The sequence below is a fragment of the Astatotilapia calliptera genome, chromosome 3, assembly GCF_964374335.1.
Source record: "Astatotilapia calliptera chromosome 3, fAstCal68.1, whole genome shotgun sequence".
Classification (NCBI taxonomy): Eukaryota; Metazoa; Chordata; class Actinopteri; order Cichliformes; family Cichlidae; genus Astatotilapia; species Astatotilapia calliptera.
This window is the reverse complement of record NC_137424.1, coordinates 34,064,113-34,084,890: the sequence shown is the minus strand read 5'-3', so window position 1 is coordinate 34,084,890 and position 20,778 is coordinate 34,064,113. Positions and strand designations below refer to the sequence as shown.

At 44.5% G+C, this 20,778-nt stretch overlaps 2 protein-coding genes across 11 annotated transcripts in view; one reads left to right on the top strand and one right to left on the bottom strand.

Annotated features, from left to right (window-relative positions):
• The first annotated feature begins 262 nt into the window (after nucleotides 1-262).
• Nucleotides 263-13,311, top strand: rcor2 (REST corepressor 2). 2 transcript variants are annotated; one of them, XM_026161700.2, is made up of 14 exons: nucleotides 263-445; nucleotides 3,594-3,719; nucleotides 5,198-5,254; nucleotides 6,010-6,090; nucleotides 6,383-6,435; nucleotides 6,530-6,691; nucleotides 6,781-6,905; nucleotides 7,177-7,243; nucleotides 7,347-7,586; nucleotides 7,742-7,819; nucleotides 8,123-8,180; nucleotides 9,755-9,822; nucleotides 10,116-10,277; nucleotides 11,015-13,311. In XM_026161700.2, exons 2-14 carry the CDS (start codon nucleotides 3,596-3,598, stop codon nucleotides 11,360-11,362), a joined length of 1,623 nt encoding a protein of 540 aa, XP_026017485.1. In that variant the 5' UTR covers nucleotides 263-445; nucleotides 3,594-3,595; the 3' UTR covers nucleotides 11,363-13,311. The 2 variants fall into 2 exon arrangements, with proteins under 2 accessions (XP_026017485.1, XP_026017486.1); XM_026161701.2 differs by lacking the exon at nucleotides 263-445 and adding an exon at nucleotides 1,528-1,716.
• A 3,140-nt stretch (nucleotides 13,312-16,451) lies between these two features.
• Nucleotides 16,452-20,778, bottom strand: part of mark2b (MAP/microtubule affinity-regulating kinase 2b) — a 49,056-nt gene continuing 44,729 nt past the window's right edge. For 7 of the 9 annotated variants that reach the window (XM_026161691.2, XM_026161693.2, XM_026161697.2 and 4 more), the window contains 3 exons: nucleotides 18,864-18,902; nucleotides 18,042-18,148; nucleotides 16,452-17,318 (listed from right to left, as the gene is read on the bottom strand). In XM_026161691.2, the coding sequence (XP_026017476.1) occupies nucleotides 16,969-17,318; nucleotides 18,042-18,148; nucleotides 18,864-18,902 (496 nt within the window). In that variant the 3' untranslated portion in view covers nucleotides 16,452-16,968. The remainder of the gene's footprint in view (nucleotides 17,319-18,041; nucleotides 18,149-18,863; nucleotides 18,903-20,778) is intronic. The other 2 variants (XM_026161695.2, XM_026161696.2) reach the window with 1 other exon arrangement.

Here is a 20,778-nt window from a genome sequence, read left to right as displayed (position 1 = left end):
GCAGGCATATTTAAAAGGCAAAATATTTTTAGGACAAAGATTTTAAGTATCGCGCACTGACGTGAGCACGCTTAAAAGTCAATTCACACACATGGCACATAAGGTAAAATCCAAAACCAAGACTGAGATAAAGTTAATAGTTAAGGGACTACTTCTTGTCAATCCAAACGGCTCCTAAGCTTGGGAGAGGCGAACGCATCCAAGCGGATGTCCACCTCACTTTTCTCCGGGTGTTGTCCGTCTCCCGGCGCACATACACACTCACAGCTTCCATCTATCCGTGCAGTTCTCATCATTGTAGTGTGACTGTGCTCATCAATTAGGCGAGAGTTCAGGCTTTTTAGACACACTAATTGCCTTTGAGCGCTTCGGAGGGGACTGCAAGCTGCAGACAGAGCCTCGGAGAAGTTTTGGCTGCGGGGAAGCGGAGAGAAGCGAAACACAGGTACAGTGTGACTATTATCTCCACTTCTAACTACTGGCGTTACTAATGTAACGCGAGGGTACTAGCCGCAAGCTAACTAGCTAACGTTAGCATCCCAGCGACCAACTAGGCTAGACTTAAATTGCACTTTGGTGATGAGGACAGATGTCATATATATATTTTCTAGTTTCCAGCCTTTTGGAATGACTTGGACCTTGGAAATTGCTACTATTTTTAGTTTAAGGACCCTAAACATACCGGCAAGTTGGGCAATTATGACATAAAGAGCGAGTTTTTTTTTTCACTCCAGGGCAGCAGCAGACAGTAGCGTTGGTAGTAACAGCAGCGTACGCGTGGGGAAAACAAAAGGACTTCAAAGTGAGACACAGCGTACAGATGACTGTACAACGAAGCTGTTAAAAATATTGATTTTTTTTAAAGCTAGTAAACGGGACTCAAATTTGAGAATCACCCGGTGCGAGTCCGTCGTCTCTTTTTATTTTTATTTTTAGTGGTGGGATCTCAGGGTTTAACATATTATAAAACAGTCCGCCTATTACAATGTTAACTTTAACATGTAATGTCCCCCCCCCCCCCGCTTTAAGGTCATCCTGTGCTGACTCTTGCGAGCCATGAGCACCTGACTAGTCACTGTAGGAGTACTATTGTTTTTCCTTTTACCACTGTGAGTCAAAAAGTGTTCATCATCAGACTACCCACTTAAAAATTGCGGTGAAGAACCTAAATAGATTTTAGACATATTACCCAAAACGAAACGATCGAATTGCTCGTGGTATTGTTCACTACAGTGCAAAGCATATCTGATGACCCAATATTGTGTTTAAGTGAGGAAAAGTTTAGAAATCTGGCCATATGAGGGAAAAGGATGTAGAAGAGGAAAGCCTGCATGTGATCGCGTAGTTGAGTATTATGTATTACTACGAGTATCCAGTCCTTGTCGAGGTTATCAGTTAATATGTTGTAGTTATAGCTCTCGTTCTTGAAACGGTTGATAAATCTGCCAGTGATTGAGGCTACCACAACACTCCCCCCACCCCCTTCCACCACGAAACTCGCTGAAAGTGAAGCGGGGCGGTCTCACGCAGCCAGTTCTCTTGTAAATAAGTAAACTTGAGTATATCGACAAAGACGAAGGGATGTGTTGAAGGTGGCGATGTTTCCAGTGAAGCCGGACGGGGGGCAGCCGCTGTAGTTTCCGAGGCCACCGGGAACAGCGATAGACAAAGACCACCAGAGAGCTTCAGACACTTGTATTGTCTGCTCGGAGTTTGGTGTGTATGGTTTTTAATCTCGAGGATCGTGAGGGTTGCGACTCGTTTCCCCGCAGAGGCTTGACTGGCTCAGTATGTTGTGCGGTGGTGGTGATGTGTATGCGGGGGTACGGTAACTACATCGGTCACCCAACTTCGAGTCCATGCTTTGTTCTGGCCGCGGTTCAAGTTGACAAGTGAAGTTGCGGGTGAGATGGTGAATGAAAGCACGCGCCTTTTAACGTGCGTTTGCACTGGGACTCGTGCCCGGTGTCGCCAGTCATTGTTTTAGGGGCTCTTATCGTTTGCGCTTGAGGAGGAAGAGGGAGTTTAGATAGGCTACTTTCTGCAATATTTCATTGGCCCAGAGATGTAGAGACATCGAGAAGACGACAAATATCATGTAATAGTATAGTAATGGCTGTGGATCACACTTCGTCTCTTAGAGGAGGGTCTTATTTATTTATTTGTTTGTAGATGTTTCTTCTCATCAGCGATTATATTCTTTGTTTACTGATGTTGACGTAGATCCCCACTGAACGGGTTTTACCTTTGCTTTGCCTTTGCTGTTGGAGGGGCTCATGTAATGGATTTCTCTTTATGTGTGATTACTTGCAATGTAGCAACCAGCGCCTTTCTGCACCAGCAGATGGGTGGTGTACTGGTATCAGCCAACAGCAGCCTTGTTGACTGATAGGAAAGTAAAATTTGCATCTCGGTGGATAATATTTACTTGTGTCAAATCAGTTTTTTAAATGTCTATTTGCATCCTTGTAGCAAAAATAAGATGCATAAAAGTTACAAAAAATAAACAAATATGTAAAATATTGGTACCAGCTATTATCAGCCTAACAAATAAGGGATTGGTATTGATATCAGTATTTTGTGCCAGTATTGAACTAAAATTTGGTTCACCCTTTTTTCTGTTTTTTTTTTTTTTCTGAATAGACACAAAGGTAGGACCACATCTAGTTAATTACTCACTCATCTAATCATTATATGTTGGATTAAAGAAAGCTACTTTCAGCTTCTTCTTTGTCACAAGGTGTTGACACAGCAGGTAGCTCTGGATGTTTGAGTTGGCAGAGTTTTACAGCGGACTTTCTAAAAGGATTTGTTTTGTAAATGGCTCTAAAAATGTGACTTGTTAAACTTTTAGCTGAGAAATACTTGATTATGTTAACTGCAATCAAACTGATTTGATCAATTGCTTATTATTATTTATCTTTAATATTATTATTTATTTGAGCGTCATAAAGAAATTGTCAGATTTTGGTCCAGAGCTCAGTGCCGTGTCCTTGATGGCTCTTACAGAGCGACTGCGGTGAGATAACAGATGTTCATTTGGGAAAAAATGGGATGTTGACATGTCACTTGAACTGTAAACAGTGGGTAAAATAGGCCTCTGTTCTGTTTGTTTGTGGGTATTGCTCCACCCAGACAAGAAGACATCTTTAATCAGCTGGAGCGACAAAGGAAGACTCCGGTTAATCAGTCTGGCTCTTTTGTTGAAGATGAAGTTGTTCCTGTTGATTTAGTCGGGATTTGCTCTTGATAAGTCAGAACCTGAGCAGAAAACTTGCATTTAGAGATTCAATCGTAAGTAGTTGAGGTCTTGAATGAGTTGTTTTATAGAAAGCTGCTTTTTGGAAAATAAACTCAGCTCCAGGTAGATAATGGGATTCCCTCCAAGGTGGCAACATAAGGGCCCATTTTACTTTACAAGCGTGAGTTGGTTTTTATAGGGTTGCAAGTGGAAACAAATAGCAGCCAGTGCACTAATGAAACAAGGCATAACTCATAGTTTAATAGGAGATTGAATCGCTTGGGGAAGAAATGTTGATGAATGGTGGATTTTTAACTAGTGACATGTTATGTGTGTGTCTGTGTGTGTGCAGTCATGCCCTCAGTGATGGAGCGCTCGGGGGCTGGGGTCCTGTCCAGGAGCAGAGCCAAAACCGTAACCAACGGGAATAGCCAGCCACACTCTGAGGAGGAGAGCAGCGATGAAGAGCATGCTCACGGTACACACGTACACACTTTTCGTTATAGTGTTTGATTTATCAGATATCACGGTAAACGTTCTAACATGGAGCATTAACCTACATCTGATACTTGCAGGCATTTTCTTGCCAGCTGTTCCTGTTGCATGCATTGCATTGCTGCAGTGCTCTCTGTCATCCCCTCTCTTCATCCTTGTCCTCTGCCCACATACGTCTCTCCTTCCTTCATTCTCTCCTTCACCCACTGACTTCCTGTTGATCTTTGAGGAGCCCATTTTAAGATAAGAAATGGCAGTTTTACACAACTAGTTTTCCTCTCTGTTACCTTTCTTCCCTCCTCTGTTCCTTCTATCAAGCATCCTTCTTCTTTATCATGCTCCTTCTGGCTCCATTCATTTCACCCATCTGCTCATGTTTCTATCATCCCCTTCTCCTCCCTTCCTGTCCTCTGTCCCAGAGGAACCTGTAATCTGTCTCTTCCTCCTTCAGGTTTGCTTCCCTGCATTTCTCACAGTCTCTTCACTCCTCGCTTTCCACATTCTCCAGCTTCCTAGTTTCCTGCTAGCTTTACCGCAGCGATAATTACCTGATGTCTGCCACCCATCGATGCTCTACCCGCTCGTCTTCGTCGGGTGGTGAACAATATCAAAATGTTAAATGGCATTTCTGGATTATCTTATTTATTGTTTTTACTTATTTATTAATGGAAGTTGTACATGGAAGTTTTTCTTTATTTAAATGTTTTCTTCATATACCAGTGTTTTCCCCCCACTTGTTTTTTACTGTATTTTTTACAAATGTAGTACAGTTTTGTTCTAATGGTTAATTAGAAAATATGTAGCTGACCTTATGTACGAATAGATTAATACATAATAAAATAAACAATAGATGCATTTAAAAACAAATTGGTTTGTTTTGAACATTAAGACTATATTTAAAAGTTAGATTTAGCCTGTGTGTCTAAAAAAATGAAACAAATACAAAAATGCCTGAATAAATTCTTTCTACTGCCCTGAAGACTCTTCTATGCCAAAAAGACACCTGGTTGTATGGAAGTTTATGCGAAAAGAGAAGTTCAGATTCCTCAGTAAACACGTTCTGAATGAATTTATGGTTACAGATGCTAGTTTGAAGTTTTAGTGACAACTGCGTGATGTTAGACAACTTGACCAGAAGGCATCTTTGTGAGATACCTGAAGCACTCTCCAATGACTGAGCTCCTCCTGTAAGGGAGAGCCCAGCCATCCTTTACATAAAGCTCATTTCCACCGTTTGCATCTGCGATCTCATTCTTTTGGTCAATACCCAGAGCTCGTAACCATAGGTGGGAGTAGGGACATAGATTGGCCAGTAAATCAAGAGGTTTGCATTTATGTTCAGTGGTGTGATCCACTTTGTTTAGTTTTGCAACTTGGAACCTTTTCTGGTGTGTTACACAAATGTTTTTGCCCTGCATTGCAGCTCTTGAAATATAAACTTATGTACGCTTGTCTCTGCAGACAGCATGATCAGAGTGGGAGGAGACTACCAGGCTCAGATCCCAGAGTTCAAACCAGGTGAGCTGGGAGGGAGAAAAGCACAACAAAAGGAGACGACAGAGGGCATTAAAATTGACGATAAAAAGAGAGAGAGGGAGGGAATAACCTCTGTGTCTCCTTCCAAGAGGAGACACAGAGGTTGAAGAGAAGTGTGGAGGAGACTACGGATGAATGCAGATTAGTAGAGGAGTGAAGGTCAAAAAGAGTCATTTTACAATAGAACAAAAAACAGGAAAATGAAAAGAAGGCTGGAGGGGAAAACGAGGAGCTGTCATCTTTGTCCAGTAATGCAGACGTCAGAGTGACGCTTATTTGTCAGTGTTTTAGTGTTATTGAATGCAAAATCAGAAGGTTCAAAAACATTAAGTGTCCTCCATGAAAGAGCCCTGTTGCTTTGCTTGAGTAGATGAAAAATGTTTTGATGCTGAGGAAACAGTCGTCATAACCTTCACGGAGGAACAGCGGCATGCTTCAACAGCTTGTACCAAAGAAGGGGACAAGCAGGCAAACCAGCATAATCTGTTGTACGGAGTGCACAAATGTTGACTTCCCAAAGAGTTCAGCTGATGAAGAGGGAGCTTTAGCCAGATGGAAACATGCAAAGATGGGTAGATGGATAAGAAAAGAGAGATGCTGGGGATTGAGAGAGCTTAAGTGGTGGATAGGAGGGACATGGAGTTGACATGAACGAGTAAAAGAGGGATTGACAAATATGTATAACCTCAAAGTGTGGATTTAAGTGTTCGCTTTGTGTTGTTTGTTTCCATTTTCAGACAGCCCAGCCCGCTACAGTGAGAAGGACCAGAGGAGCATGTTGGTCTGGTGTCCCAACAGCCAGCTCTCTGATGCTATGTGTAAGCTCCACACACCTGCCTTACCTTGTATTCATGTGTGCGAGCTAAAAAACTTGACCTTCAGTTTAATGGATATATGCTGACTGGAGGGTGGCAATTAAAACTCTCGACTGTCTCTTCCTGTGCACTTATGGTCTTTCTCTCTCTTACCCTTTTCCTCTTCATCTCTCTGTTTTCTGTTATTATGCAACCCCCCTCCCCCCTATTCATTTTTTTTAGTCTTCTCTTCATTCTCCTTCACCATCTTTAGATTATTATGTATTATTTTAACAGTTTTTCTATCTTCTTCCAGTGGACGAGTACATCCTCATGGCTAAGGAGAAACACGGATACAACATGGAGCAGGTAAGGGCATCAGAAACAAAAGCTCAGATGTTTATATTTCTTTCTGTCTTCTGACCTAAACTTTTCCTGGTTTCCTGACTTTTGGCTCCATCAGGCTCTGGGCATGTTATTGTGGCACAAACACGACGTGGAGCGCTCACTGGCCGACCTGGCAAACTTCACCCCCTTCCCGGATGAGTGGACAGTTGAAGATAAAGTGCTGTTCGAGCAGGCCTTCAGCTTCCACGGCAAGAGCTTCCACCGCATCCAGCAGATGGTGCGTGACTGAGAGAGACACACATGCACTTACCACCCTAAATATTTAAAACAAGTGATGAAAAGTAAATTTTTTTTTCGTGTTTGTAGCTTCCAGACAAGCTGATCTCCAGCCTGGTAAAGTACTACTACAGCTGGAAGAAGACCAGAACCAGGACATCAGTCATGGACCGACAGGCCAGGAGGCTGATCAACAAGAGAGAGAAAGATGACAGGTTTGAGATGCCTTCACCAATCGTGGAGAAACAACTGCTCACCTGAGATCTGACATTTGGAGAACTTTTTTGTTAAATGACACTCAGTGAGCGTGGCATCCTGGGAAACTAGGCTCATGAATATAAATAAGACAGGCTGATATTATTTCTTGTCTTTTCAGCTGACATTTCAGAGCATTTCAGACGTGTGTTTGATGAAATTTCAACAATAAAACAGCACAAAGTTTAAACACTGGTGTGCTTTGTGTAATTTATGTTTTTTGTCTTGCAGTAATGATGAGATTGAAGAAGGAGAGCAGGCCAGTGACAGTGATTTTGAAATTGATGCCAAGAAAGAGGTGAGAAAGTGTGTGTGCGCACATTCAGAGAAACAACTTCTGTGAGGTGAGGACCGAGCTGCCTTGACACTTGAATGATATTTGTGATTCGATGTGCACACAGGCGGCAAAACAGAACGCGAGCAGCACCAGCTCTGACAAAGCCACGCCCAGCCGCTCCGGTCCAGTGAAGAAGGAGAACATCGGAGCTCAGTACAGACACCACCCGCTCAGAGCCCGCCGCAGGCCACCCAAAGGCATGCACCTGGAGCAGGCGGACATCATGTCTCTGTCGGCCTCTCACGATGCTGGAGTTCTAACCATTCGCCAGCTGGACACACAGCTGGTTTCACTCAAGAGACAGGTGCCAGGGTTTTCAGTGTGGATTTAATGATGTCTTTGGTCATCAGATTATAAATGCAAAGAGTAAATGCACATGAATGTTCTCAAAGCAGGTTTTAGCTGCAAGAACTACCAGCTAAAAAATAACCCTACCTCACTGCCCCTCCTCTGTCTCAGGTCCAGTCTATCAAACAGAACAACAGCAGTTTTAAGCAGAGCCTAGCTGAAGGTGTTGATGGCTCCAGACCTACAGACGTAAGTCTTGAAACTCCCCTCTCTATGCCCTTTCCCTCCTTTCCATATCCCTTATTTACTGCCTCATTTCTTGCCTGTATTCAATTTTCTCCTCCCCTGATCTCGCTCCAGTTTGTTCCTTTCCTCATCTATTCACGCGGCCCTTCCTCAACTCCCTCCAGACAGTATTTCACCCCTCGTGGGACTGACTCTAGTCTTAACCTGCTCATTGCTCTCTTACTGCCATCTTCCTCCCTCTCTCCCCCCCTTGTTTCCTACCACCTACCTCACTCTCATTCTAATCTCTAGTTCTTTCTCTCCTAGCCTGCCCCTAAGATGAACTCTCGTTGGACCACAGAGGAGCAGCTCCTTGCAGTGCAGGGTGAGTGAAGGCTGTAGCTTCCTCCCCCTCCAAGAGGCACCTCTTGTCATCAGCTCTCCTCTACCTGCCTCCCATTCACAGCCAGATGTCTTATTAGACATTCATATTGATATTCTGCACACACAGGAGCTGCCTGTACTCATGTGTTGGTACGGTACAAGCTCCTCGATTATTTCTCCAGGAGCTACTTTTGGATATTTTGCAATGGGCTGATGCTGGTGGGAGTTTTTGTCTTCAGGGATGGTAACGTTTAGAAAGCTTAATTTTGCCCCTAAAAGAGATTTTATTTTTATTTTGACATGAAAAGTGACGAAGTCCTATTGTGAAGCCTCTGGGTGTATTTGCCCTCATTATATTAGTTCTTTCAAAGACAGACATGAGTATGGGGTGATCTGACTGTGAGTGAAGCACTTACAAAAACTTATCATTAGCTCGTTCCCAAAGTGAGGGCCGAGGCCCCCTGGTGGATCGCAGTAATAACAGAAATTCAATTTGAAATTAGTGGTAATAGGAGGTAGTTGGGTTGTGATGTTACTCATTACTCTACCCTTGTGTTGAAGTCTTTGTCCCAGTGACAGGAGGGTCACACATTGACCTCATCACTTTGCATATAATATAATAATATTAGCCATGTATAGCCAACCGCCTGCACTGTTTGATTTTGGATCAAATTTCCTAGGAAATGCATCACTTCTGTTTTGTATTTTGATTAGCATGAAGGTTTAGGATTGGGTGGGCCTAGTGGGAATTTGTTTTTTAACTGGGCTGCACCACTCTTGACTTTGGGAATGGTTGTCCTAATTAATCTATAGCTTTGTCCTTGATGGAGACCATAACTTACAAAATTTATGTCATTTTATTTGGTATGAAACAAGCATTTGAGCTCAAACTCATTAAGAAAGTGCTCACTGAGGTCAAAGCGCAAGGGAACCAGGGACTGTTTCCCAGTATACCTCTAAGACCTAAAATGCCCCTTTTGCCCATAGATGAGTCCTCCTGCTGGTCATTAGACAGAATGCAAATTTAAGGCACTTCTAATCTACTCAGTTCTGACGTTTAACTCCATCACCAGTATACAGTCTATAGGGGGAGAGCCCTGTTTGTTTCAGTTTTTCATGACACGATGGAGCTACAGGGTGCAGTTGGACTGGAAAGTGCCGTAAACTTCAGGTCTGTTCATCGTGTGCATTATTTCAGCTTTAAAAGCGAGCACGAGGAGAGAATCAGCCACAAAAGTGGAAGGTAAAATTAGCAGCTGCAGCCCGTGTGCCTTTGAGCAAAACCTGTACCTCCATGTGGTACAGCTGCTCCAACAGAAAAAACAAAACAAAAACCCTGAAAGTGTGCAGTGAAGCAGGTCAGGGCGGGAAAAGAGCAGGTGCACTGAGCCAGCTGAGCTCAGATGGAGGTTAACTGTAAACATGCTCACCATACGTGACTCTTCCTGTCCCTCCTCTCACATCCTCTGCCACACACCCCTCACTGAGCGAGAGGAAGCTGGCTGACTCTGTTGCTTTTGATTGCTATATGCTGCTTGGTACAGGCAGGACATTAACCCGACTTCTCTTTTCCAGCTATCCGGCGTTATGGTAAAGACTTCACCGCCATCGCTGAAGTGATCGGGACTAAGACTCCGGCTCAGGTGAGCTTCCTCTTTCTCACATGTTGAAAGTGTGTGAAGACCACCTCTCGTCTTATTCTGACCTCACCCAGCAGTGCACTTGAGCGAGCTGCCTATCAGCTTTTCATCTCTTTTCCATTTTCCCTTTCATCCTCCGCCTAACGGTTTCCTCTATAGGATCTCTGTAATCTCCATTATCCCTGCTTTCATTTGTCTTCTCCCCTCTAACGTCCGCCTCTGTGTCCTTGAGATCGGCATCACTTTGTCCTCATTCTCTTCCTCGCCAACTCTCCATCTCTCCCCGGCTTGCTCAGGTGAGCTCGTTCTTCGTGAGCTACCGGCGCCGCTTCAACCTAGACGAAGTGCTAAGGGAGTGGGCGGCGGAGCAAGTGGCCACCAGCCGAGACCAGAGAGACCCCAGGAGGAGTGGTGAGGAGATGGCAACGGCTACAGATGGCGGCGTAGAGGAGGAGGAGGTGAGGACAGTTAATACCCAAGAGGTGCCTGTAAGAGTTTCAGATTTTGTTGTCACGTGAAATCTGTTTAAGAGAAGTTTTACATGAAACTGAAGCAGGTTGTAAGAATATTATTTGTATTTAATATAAAGCTGTCAGCATGTGAGTGCTGCACATGAATCTGTACACCTCTGTTCTATCTTAATTGCACCTTCTGCTTTTTAATAAAGGATTAAACACACGACAAAGGCTGTAAACAGATTTGTATCTCTGTAAATAATTATTAGTTTGACGGAACTACTTTCAGCGGTGGATTAACACGTGTGCTGCAGGAGAGCACATGACTGAGTGTAGGACATGCAACAGCATGTTAAAGCAACATGTAGCTTCAGTAATATTTGGAAGTAGTAGGACTGGGAGCTTTGCCATCTCCACCAACCCTGTCCTGTGTCTCACTGACAGATTTAAAACGACAGACCTCGTAATGCAACTTTGAGTGATTCACAGTTCAAACTCATCCCTATGTATCTCACACTGGGTGTCGGTGTAGCCCCTCTGTCCGACCCACCAGCAGGTGGGCGGGGCCTCTGTGCTCACAGACACACTATTTGCTCACTCGGTGACAGCACACAGAGCCAAACGCAGCATCCGATTGCAAAACGTAAAGTTTTTATCTGCCCACCGCTTTTGTTCCTCTCTACATCCTGTTTGCGCCTCCTCCTGACGCTCCTCCATCTGTCTCTTTCCTCCCCCTTCAGGTCAAAATGGAGGACCCCCCCTCAGACGCCACAGGCAGCTCCTCTCCCCCCTCCTCCGCTCACGCCCCGTCCTCTTTCTCCCAGCCTCCCCCGCTGCTGCGTCCAGCTCCTCCTTCAGCACCCCCGAGCCTCCTCCGTCAGCCACCTCCTCTTCAGACGCGCCCGCTTCAGAACAGAGCTCCCCACAACCACCCCCCACCTCCGCTCATCCGGCCCGCAGTGACCGCCACCACCACCTCCTCCGGGAGTCTCAGGGGTTCTCCTCCCACCTCGTCCTCTTCCTCCGCTGCAGTTCAGATGCCTCCATCACTGGTCGGGCTTAAAGTGGAGCAGCCCAACTCACACTGATAGACACACGCAGCAGTAGGAGTAGACGCAGACACGCGCACACACATAAAAAACACACAAACACAAAGCTTCTCTTCCTTCACCCTGGGACCATCACACGACCACATCAAATGACACGCTCAGGTCCCCAGTGTGACATCAATCGTCATTAGTGACGTGAAGCTCCTTTACTGTACTGACAAACACCTACCTCCAACACAGTCCTCCAACACAGTCCTCCAACAGACACACACACAGAGCTAGGAACTCCAAACACTACATGCACACAACACACAGAAGAGACACTGGATCATGAAGCCGTTAAAGAAAGCCACAACCACAAGAGTGCAAATCCACCTGCACGTCTCCATGGCAACTCTTGAACATCTGGAGGACTGTGGATGAACACTATGTATATCTATATGCTGTAGTTGCATCGGTCTAGTCATCCACACAACCATCAGGAGAAAGAAAAGGAATAAATGAGGGAAAGAGGAAGAGTGGCCCACAGCTGAGCCAGACGTGCTGCTCCTGAGAGGGCGTCTGCGTCACGCAGCATTTTGTTTTCTTCTTTCAGATTTAGACCCTCAAAGGGGAGCGGAGGTACTTCTGCAAAAGCTTTGTGATCAAAGCTGAATATTTTAGTTTGGTTTTGAATTGTTGATTCTTTTCGTTCTGCGTTGGGTGAAATCTTCCCTCATAGCCATGTATTGCTAGTATTAACTGGAGTGGTGTTTTGGGTTTTTTTTTTTTTTGGTTCAACTAGAATTTTAAAAGGTGTGCCTGAGGTAGGCAGTTAGTTACTGTAAGTAGATTAGATGGTGTACTTTGATTACTGAGCGTAAAGGAGAAAAAGAGCCCGTTAACATGCTCTGTCTCACCTTTCTGGAGCTGTTCATTTGCTCAGTGTTCAAATCTTGTTACTTTGGAGGAATATTTGAAGTGATCAATCCCCAACATCTGCAGTGCAGCTCTAAACATCAGTCTGTGATGTTTCAATAATGGTGTTAATATTCTCTAAATAAGTAATGTTTGATCTTTGACAGCCGCGCCTGCCAAAGTGTATTGTTGCTTTAAACGCAGAGTTAGGCACGGAGCGTCAGAGAGGAGTCTGACATTTCACATGGTTGCATTGTTTCTTACACAGGAAGAGTTTGACATTTTTGGAAACACTCGTTTGTGCTCTCGCAGGGTCTCAGTCTCCGAGCGGCAGCCTCGATTACCACTTCAGAGTGGTATCTCTCTGCACTCGTCAAAATGCCAAACAAGTCATTTAAACCCAAAATAGTGCAAGTTGCGACTTTCGGTTAGTGTGTCTGAGTAATTTATAGAAGTGACTTTACAAAGAGGTGATGACTTTGTGTTCCCCCCCCAAGTCCAGATAAGGCAGCCTCGAGTCCTGTGCTGTCCTGGCGCAGAGGTCAAAGGAGATCTGGAAGACATCTTTGCTGCAGCGTCAGCCACTTGATTCATTTATCCAATAAACTGAGTGCTTCTGAGTTGTGCAACAGTGCAGTTTTCTGTTCATGGCTAGTGCTTCCAAAAGTGATGGTATGGCACAACCTGATGAACAAATGCAGATGATTGAAGCATCTGTCTGGATGACCTTTGTTGTTTATTTCTGTTGCTAGTCTTAGACTACTCTTATCCAGCTGTCTGCATCGCTGCCTTTTTATGCAGATCTGAGGTCAGTGGTTAAGCTTCCTTAAACTGTGGTGTTGCCCCAAGCGTAGCCTCAAATCACCTACTTTTGTTAGCAGAGGCCTTCAGCGTTCAGTTGAACGCGGCACTGAGGAGGAACGGAAACTGCATCGCTACGTTTGGCTTTAATAGAAGTTTTGCCTTTTTCACCTGTTTTGTTTGTTCCTCCAAAAAACCCTGCTTGTGTGTACTGTATGTACCAAGGTGTTTACATTGTGGAAACTGAACTGTTTGAGGCGTTTTTTCTTTTGAATAAACAAATGACCAAATTCTTCATGATGTCGGTTTTTGAAGACATTTCTCCAGCTAAGCTATATTTTGTCATAGATAGTCATTTTATTCATATTGAACTATTTGTTAACGCAAATCAGTGCATTTAGGCATGTTCAAGAAGTCCTGCTGAAGGCAGGTGATTTAAGTAACTTTGAATGTGGCATGCTTTTGGTTCCAGACGGGACTGTCTGAGTGTTACAAAAAAATACTGCTCTACTAGGATTTACGATAGGGGCTCAGAATGATCCACAAGACGTGCAGGTAACAGTAACTCAAAACCACTTGTTATGACCAAGGTGTGCAGAAGAGAATCTCTGAATGTACACATCAAACCAGATGGGATACAGCAGCAGAAGACCACACTTGAGTGCCACTCCTGTCAACTAAAAGCAGGAAACTGAGGACAACTCTGAGCTCACCAAAAACTGGACAGTGAAACACTGGAAAATGCTTCCTCGTCTGAGTTTTGAATTCCGCTTCAACGTTTAGATGTTTAGGTCTGAATTTAGCATGAACAACATGAACGCATGGATCCCTCCCACCCTCCTGGTGGTGTCATGGTGCACGGGACGTTCCCTTGGCACATTTTTGGGCCCCTTAGGATCAAGAGGCTACCTGAGTGTGGTTGTTGACTATGCAAATCCTTTTTACCACAGTTTTCCCACCCCCTTTTTGGATGTGGTGCAATTGGAGAATCCCATCAAGACAAAAGTGCAGAAAGTCTGCCATCTAATCACTGGAATATGGAGTGTGCCACGAAGAATTGAGGCAGCTCTGAAAGCAAAAGGACATCCAAACTGGTGTATGTAATAAAGTGGCCAAAGTGCTGCAGGGGAGTTTCATGACTTCGTAATGCCAAATCATCAAAACCCTGTTTAGTTCTAACAGGTTGGATCACCTGCATTCATCACATGCAGGGCTGCAGACACCAGCCTGCTGAGCTTGACCTCTGTGACTTTCTGCAGAACGAGAAAGAAAACAAAGCATATTCTGATAAATATGCAAACTTGAACTTCAAAGCTTTCATAAAAATCATAATGAAAACCAAGATTCAGTCACGTTGGGAAGAGCCGAAAGAGAAAGAAGAAAAAAAAAAAGGTCTCACTCCTGTACAACATCCACTTGCCCAAGTTTGAACACAAACATCTGCTCAGGTGATGTGACATAGATTCACAGCGGCTACTACACTAAACCTCAACTGCTGCTCATATAATGGATTTTCAGAGTCCGGCTATCATTATATCATTGTTTTTATTACTATCATTGTAATTTTTCATCATTTTGTCTTTGCACAAAAAAAAAAGAAAAGAAACAAAAAAACAAAACAAATAATACATTTTTCAGGAGTTGATCACCCCCTCCCAACCCCCCAAAAAACCCACCACTACAGTTACAGTTCGCTCAAAACACATTTAAATCAATGTAAATTACAGCAATGTAAAACGAAATAATGTCAAATAAAATCAACCCTGAAAGAGATAATATAACAGCAACAGCCAGAATAATTAGAATCCAATACCCAGCACCTTAATACAATGATCAACGTTTTAAAAGGAAAATCTGACGTATTAAAAACTGAAAGAACTAAAACAATAAAATTAAAATAAAAAAATAAAACGACAGTGTGTCATTGTGAGAGAAAGAAGGAAAAGTGTTCAGTTAGGTACAACCAGCTGACGGGCACCAGCCTTACTCCGACCCCTGCGTCTGTCCGTGCGTGTGTGTGTGTGTGTGTCTCTCTGTGTGTGGTTTCTTTTTCTGCACTGACAAAACCGGAGCATCAAACGCAACGAGAAAACGAGTTAAAGGAAGTGACTTCTTCTGCTTGTGGTTTCGAGAGTGAACGTGTGCTCTGAGAAGTCTTTCCTGCTTTTTTTTTTTCCCTTCCTTTTTCCTCTCTCTGCTCCAAACTACTCTGGACCAACGAGTCCTTTATATATATAAAAAAAGAAAACGAATTAAAATAAAATAAAAGGCCAAAAACGAACGAGCAGTAGTCGTCAACACCACCACCATCAACATCATTAAATACATCGACATGTCCTGCACCGGAGAGGAGGAGGGGGGCTGGGTTTGTCCGTGTGTTGAAGGTGCGCTTATACTTTGGGAGGGGGGGGGAGACAAAAAAAAAACTTTAAAAAAAGGCAGCGATGATGTGATCTGACAGTGAGCCTTCACTGCGCCCCAAATCTGTACAAACTCGACGACACAAAAATATATTATCAAATCAAAAGTAGAAGAAAATAATTCACCATTCTTCGTCAATGTCGTCCTTAATCGTTTTTGTTGCTTTTTAGTTTTTCCAGTGATCTCTTACAACAGTCTCGCACACATACCAACAACCACGACTTGTGTGTCTGCTCTTTGGGAACACTGGGCTGGGGCGGGGGGCGTATAAATGCGTCGGTACTGGGTTGACATTCTGGATATGAAGGCGTGATGCCAACCAAGAGGTACCAAAGAAAACCACAGGAAACCAGAAATCATCTGAGCGTTTATGTGCTGACAAATGGCAATGAAAACAAACGCCCAGATTTGATTCTTCAAAAGAAAGGCAACTTTAAAATGAAAAGAAAAATTCCATCATCATCAGTCCTCCCCTCTAATAAGATGCTGATCTTTTTCCAGTGCACAACTCTTTAAAAGCCGATAAAGAAATTCAGTTTAAAAAAAACAAAACAGAACTAAAAGTACGGACTTACAAAGCTGCAGCCCGCAGGATCAACTGACCTCCTCGGACGTGACTGTGTGAAAGATTTAAAAAAAAAAAAAAAAAAACATAATGGGGGGAGAAAGGGAGTGAAAAGGTGAGAAGATGGATGTGCTTGTGCTGACTTCAGTCTGAAGGCGGAGGAAGAGACAGCGAAGAGTGTGTGAGGGCAGGAGGGAGGTGGATGGATTAGATTTTTCTGTGTGTGTGTGTGTGTGTGTGTGTGTGTGGTGTCCTTTAATCTTTAACAGCAGAGTTTGTCCATCCAAAATCCGTGTGTGTGTGTGTTCTGGCTCAGGCTCTAGTCCACTCAGGTTTGGAGGAGAATCAGAGCAAAACTTCTTTTTGAGTTTTCCAGCAAAATAAGGCTCCACGATCCATTCTGAACTTTCTGTCAATCATTCAGAGCAAAGATCCCCCCCCCACAGCATCCCTCTGTTTGCTTTGATCTCCCATCCACCCGCCTGACCCCACCCCACCCCACCCTGTCCCGTTCTGGCATCAGAACCGTGCAGAGAAAACGGAATAAATAGCAGGAAGAAATGATAGGAGTGGTCAAAGTGTGCCTCCTAAAAAACAGAGAAGAAGAAGATCGGACATGCAGAAGAGTGGAACGTCTAAGTAGAACGTGACAGAAACCCCTCACCCTACAGGGGGGTGGAGAAGAAGAAGACCGGCCTGTAAGTTCTTCACAACTCAGAGGAATTCGGCTCCGGTTCTCTAATCCGAGCGCCTCGGGGAACTTATGGAACAAACTTCTAAGGAAAAAAAAAAGTTTTCTAGTCTCAGAACTGGCAGCCCGACGTCAGACCTGACGTAACAATCGTGTCGTTTTTAAAGTGATCCCACCCCTTAGCTTACGTCCTAACCCAACCTACAGCATCATCACTCCTCTCGCCCTCATCCTTCACCCTTGCATCTCTTCTTCGCTGCTCCTCTGCGCTCACAGTTTGAGCTCGTTGGCGATCTTTGAGGCAATGTTCTTGAAGGCGATGGACGTGCCCGAGATCCGCTTGAAGCGCACACCGTTCAGGGAGAGTCGCGGCAGCTTGCACACCTCCATTTCCCACTGGACGAAGTCATCGTGCGCCGGTTTCCCGGACATGCACAGCAGCATGTAGCGCTCGCGCAGCTCGTACTCGCAGCTGTTGGAGTCGAGCACCTTGCGGATCTCGCGCATCATCTCCGTGGGCTCCATGGACGACGTGGTCTTCATGGACCAGGTGAAGCGCAGCGAGCGCGGCTTGACAGGGTCCTTCTGGCTGGAGATGGCGGGAGGGGTGCCAGTGCCACCTGGAGGAGTAGGGAAGAAGAACAGTGAGAGGAGAAAGCAATAATGTCTAATTTAAAACCTCACTAACCCTGGAGAACCCATGGGGTCAGAGCCAACCCCATTGGTTTTCTAGGGAAACCATGGGGTCAAATTTGACCCCATGGGTTCTCCAGGGTTAAGACGATTGCCTAAAAAGAAAATGCTGACCTCAACAGCACCGGAGGTGGATTTAGTGTGCCTGAATGAGGGAACTTTAAAATCCTGGAGATGATCAATTTTCAGGAAATGTAGCTACTTATCGAATCTGCCATATCTGATCTCAACAGCGCTCTCTAGTGGCCAAAAGTAGAGTTTCTCTTATAGCCCTTTTCCACGAGTACCTACTCAGCTTGTCTGGACTCTGTTTTTAGGGTTTTCCATTAAGTGGTAGCACCTGGTACCAGGTACTTTAGTTCCTGCTCGATCAGGGTTCCAAGCGAGCCGAGTTGATCTGAAAATGTGATGTAAACAGAGAGCATGCCGCCGATTGGCCACTCAATGGCATCACTCTGAGTCATGAGCTTGTCTCCTCCAGAAATATCAAACCTGCCATTTTTGAACCTTTGCAAAAAGGGAAGCGGCAGCAGAAAAAACACCACCCTGGTATACTATCGCCTAGATGTCCTCCATTGCTGTGTTGTGTATCTGTCACATATAAAATGACCAAAACTGAGTTGAGAAGAGTCAAATTGTCATGAACCCACCAGTGTTTCCAGATCCTGGAGACGAGTTGTTCTCATCGTTGTTAGAAGAGGAGGACAAACCACCGGACGTCTTCTCGGACTTGTCTACAGTACTGGTCAGCACAGGCCTGTGTGGAGCGATGGGAGGGTGGAGGAGGAGGAGATAGTGCGAGAGAGGAGGAAAGATAAAAGGGAAAAGAGAGGCCAGAGGGACAGATGGGGGAGGGGCAAGAGGGGTGGAGAAAAGGAAGGAAGGGGAGAAGGCAGGAAAAGGAGGGAGGATGGGCATAAGCAAAGAGAGAAAATGAGGATAAAAGTGTGAGAAATCAGAATTATTTAAAGAGCAGAGACAAAAAGGTGGAAGGAGGAGGAATGCAGAGGAAGGAAATAATGAGGATTGTGGAAATGAATGAAGACAAAAAGAAAAATTTGAGCACCCCTGTGTGCGTTTGTGCACGCGACTCGCCGGGCAGCACGCGGGTCGATCAGGCCCGAGTGCGCGTTTGCGTTTCGGGTGTGCGAGCGCACAAACGCACATCGGGGGCGCTTGGATTCTGATTTTCCCTTCACACACAGGCACCACCATGCAGCATCACCCTCCGCACCATCACTCTCAGTCTCTAAGATGCTACCATTCACCTCTCATCTCCCATCCCCTGATTGGTTAAACCGTTACCACCATCACCAACTAATTACACATCCACAGCTCGCCCCTCACCCCGGCCCCCACCATTCACAACAAGCTCAGATCATCTACTCATTTCTTCCACTCTACTGATTGGCAGGCGATTCGGTAGCGTCTGGGAGGTTTGTGGGAGGTTTTTTGTTTGTTCTGTATCTCACCTGCTCCCCTCATCATCACCCTCTCCCTCATATGGACCCCTCGAAAAAAAAAAAAAATCAACACAAGTTTAGTCTTTATATTTTTTTAAGGGCATATGGCAACAAGTGGGCTCGTACACAGACAGGAAACCAGCTGGCTGAACACAGTCACGCCGCTCACCATGCCCGCCTCAACCTTCCAAGCCAACCACTTCAAGTGTGTGCCAAATATTGAATTCCACTCCAACTGCCTAAAAGGACTCCACAGCCCACAATGCATTGCTGTTGCAGGTGTTCCAGGTAATACCAGTCCACTGTGAGCAAACACTATCATAGTACCACCACTCAGTGGAATTTAACAAGTTCAATTCAGCTTATCTAAACAACGCCAAATCAAAACAGCAGTTGCCAATATAAATAGTTGTATAATGTAAGGCACAGACCCTACAATAAGACAGAAATCCCCAACAGTCAGACAGTGGGAAGGAAAAACTCCCTTTTAACAGGAAGGAACATGTGGAAGAACCTCGCTCATGTAGGGGAAGCCATCTGCTGCTGCCAACATTAACATGTATTTACTAACACTAAAAAAACAACAACCCAACGACAACAAAAGATTCAATGCGTCACTATGGACTTGTTCAACCTGTTTTAATGTTAGAAAACTCTACCTAGAAAACACCCAAAGTTATAAGGTGGAATTTAAGGAACTGGTTCAACTCGCTCTGGGATGGATGAGAAAATGTTTGAGTCGAAATAAATTAAGAATGAAGCGAGTCCGAATGAAATAGCTAGACACAAATGGAACGGCTCACTGTGGACCAGAAAGGGGGTAATTTGAAGAGTATGGAACAGCACGGACTTTCACAGAATGGAACGGTGGGGTAACTGGTGTAACACTTTGGAGTGGAGTGGAATCCAACAAACATGGAAAGTTAGGAACACATCATGAAGTGGAACTGTTTAGATCCCAAACGGAATGGTTTGGAAGAGAATGGTCGGCATGGTGAGGGCGAGTCCTGTTGCTAGGAGGAGGTTAGGAGCATTAATAATCCCAGCACTGCGTTAAAACCTGTATTAGTAACACTTGATCTACACGAAAGCTCTTTACCTCTCTCTCTCTCACACACACACACACACACACGAACACACACTCCCTGTAAACAACACATGAACTTGCAGCCCATCTAACATTCGACATATGCACACGCATCCTCTCTCACACCTGCAAACAACAACGAACGCACACAAACGAGACTAAAGCAAGAAAAGCAGACGACAAACAGAAAAACACAGACAACAGCCAAACACGTGCAGACGATGCCTGGAAAGTGACACAAACATGGAAAAAATTCAACACATGATTTGCAATTCAGTTTGTTTCGGACAAAGACAAAATTCTTGTTTTACATTATTGAAAAGAAAATGGGGGGGTGGGGAAGAATGACCAGAAACACCATGTCAAATACCTTCTGCAAAAGAAGCCATGGTTAAAAATATAGCACAGTGGAAATGACGAGGAGGAGCGTGGGGTGTGGGGAGACCCCAAACAAACTGTAGATGAGGAATTCTGTAACAATGTAAAGTCATTGTGCCATTTTGCATCCCATTGCCATTTAACTTGATATGAAGGGATGCAAAATGGCTCCCAGAGTAGGAACACCGTGACCGTGATCAGTCTTTTGTTTTCCCGTGGAAGGGAAAACAAAAGACTGATCAGATGATTCATTGATTTTAAATACAGCTTACTCAGTCCCAACATACAGGTATGATAATCACTGGAAATATGTGACTACTATTTAGTCATGTGTTTAGCAGTGGCTTTAGATTTCACCCTATAGTTAGACATTTTCTACTATTACATTTTCAATTTGAAATATTTTTAGAGTCACTAAACAGCTTAGAGAAAACACAGCTATAATAATTTCACCGTGAT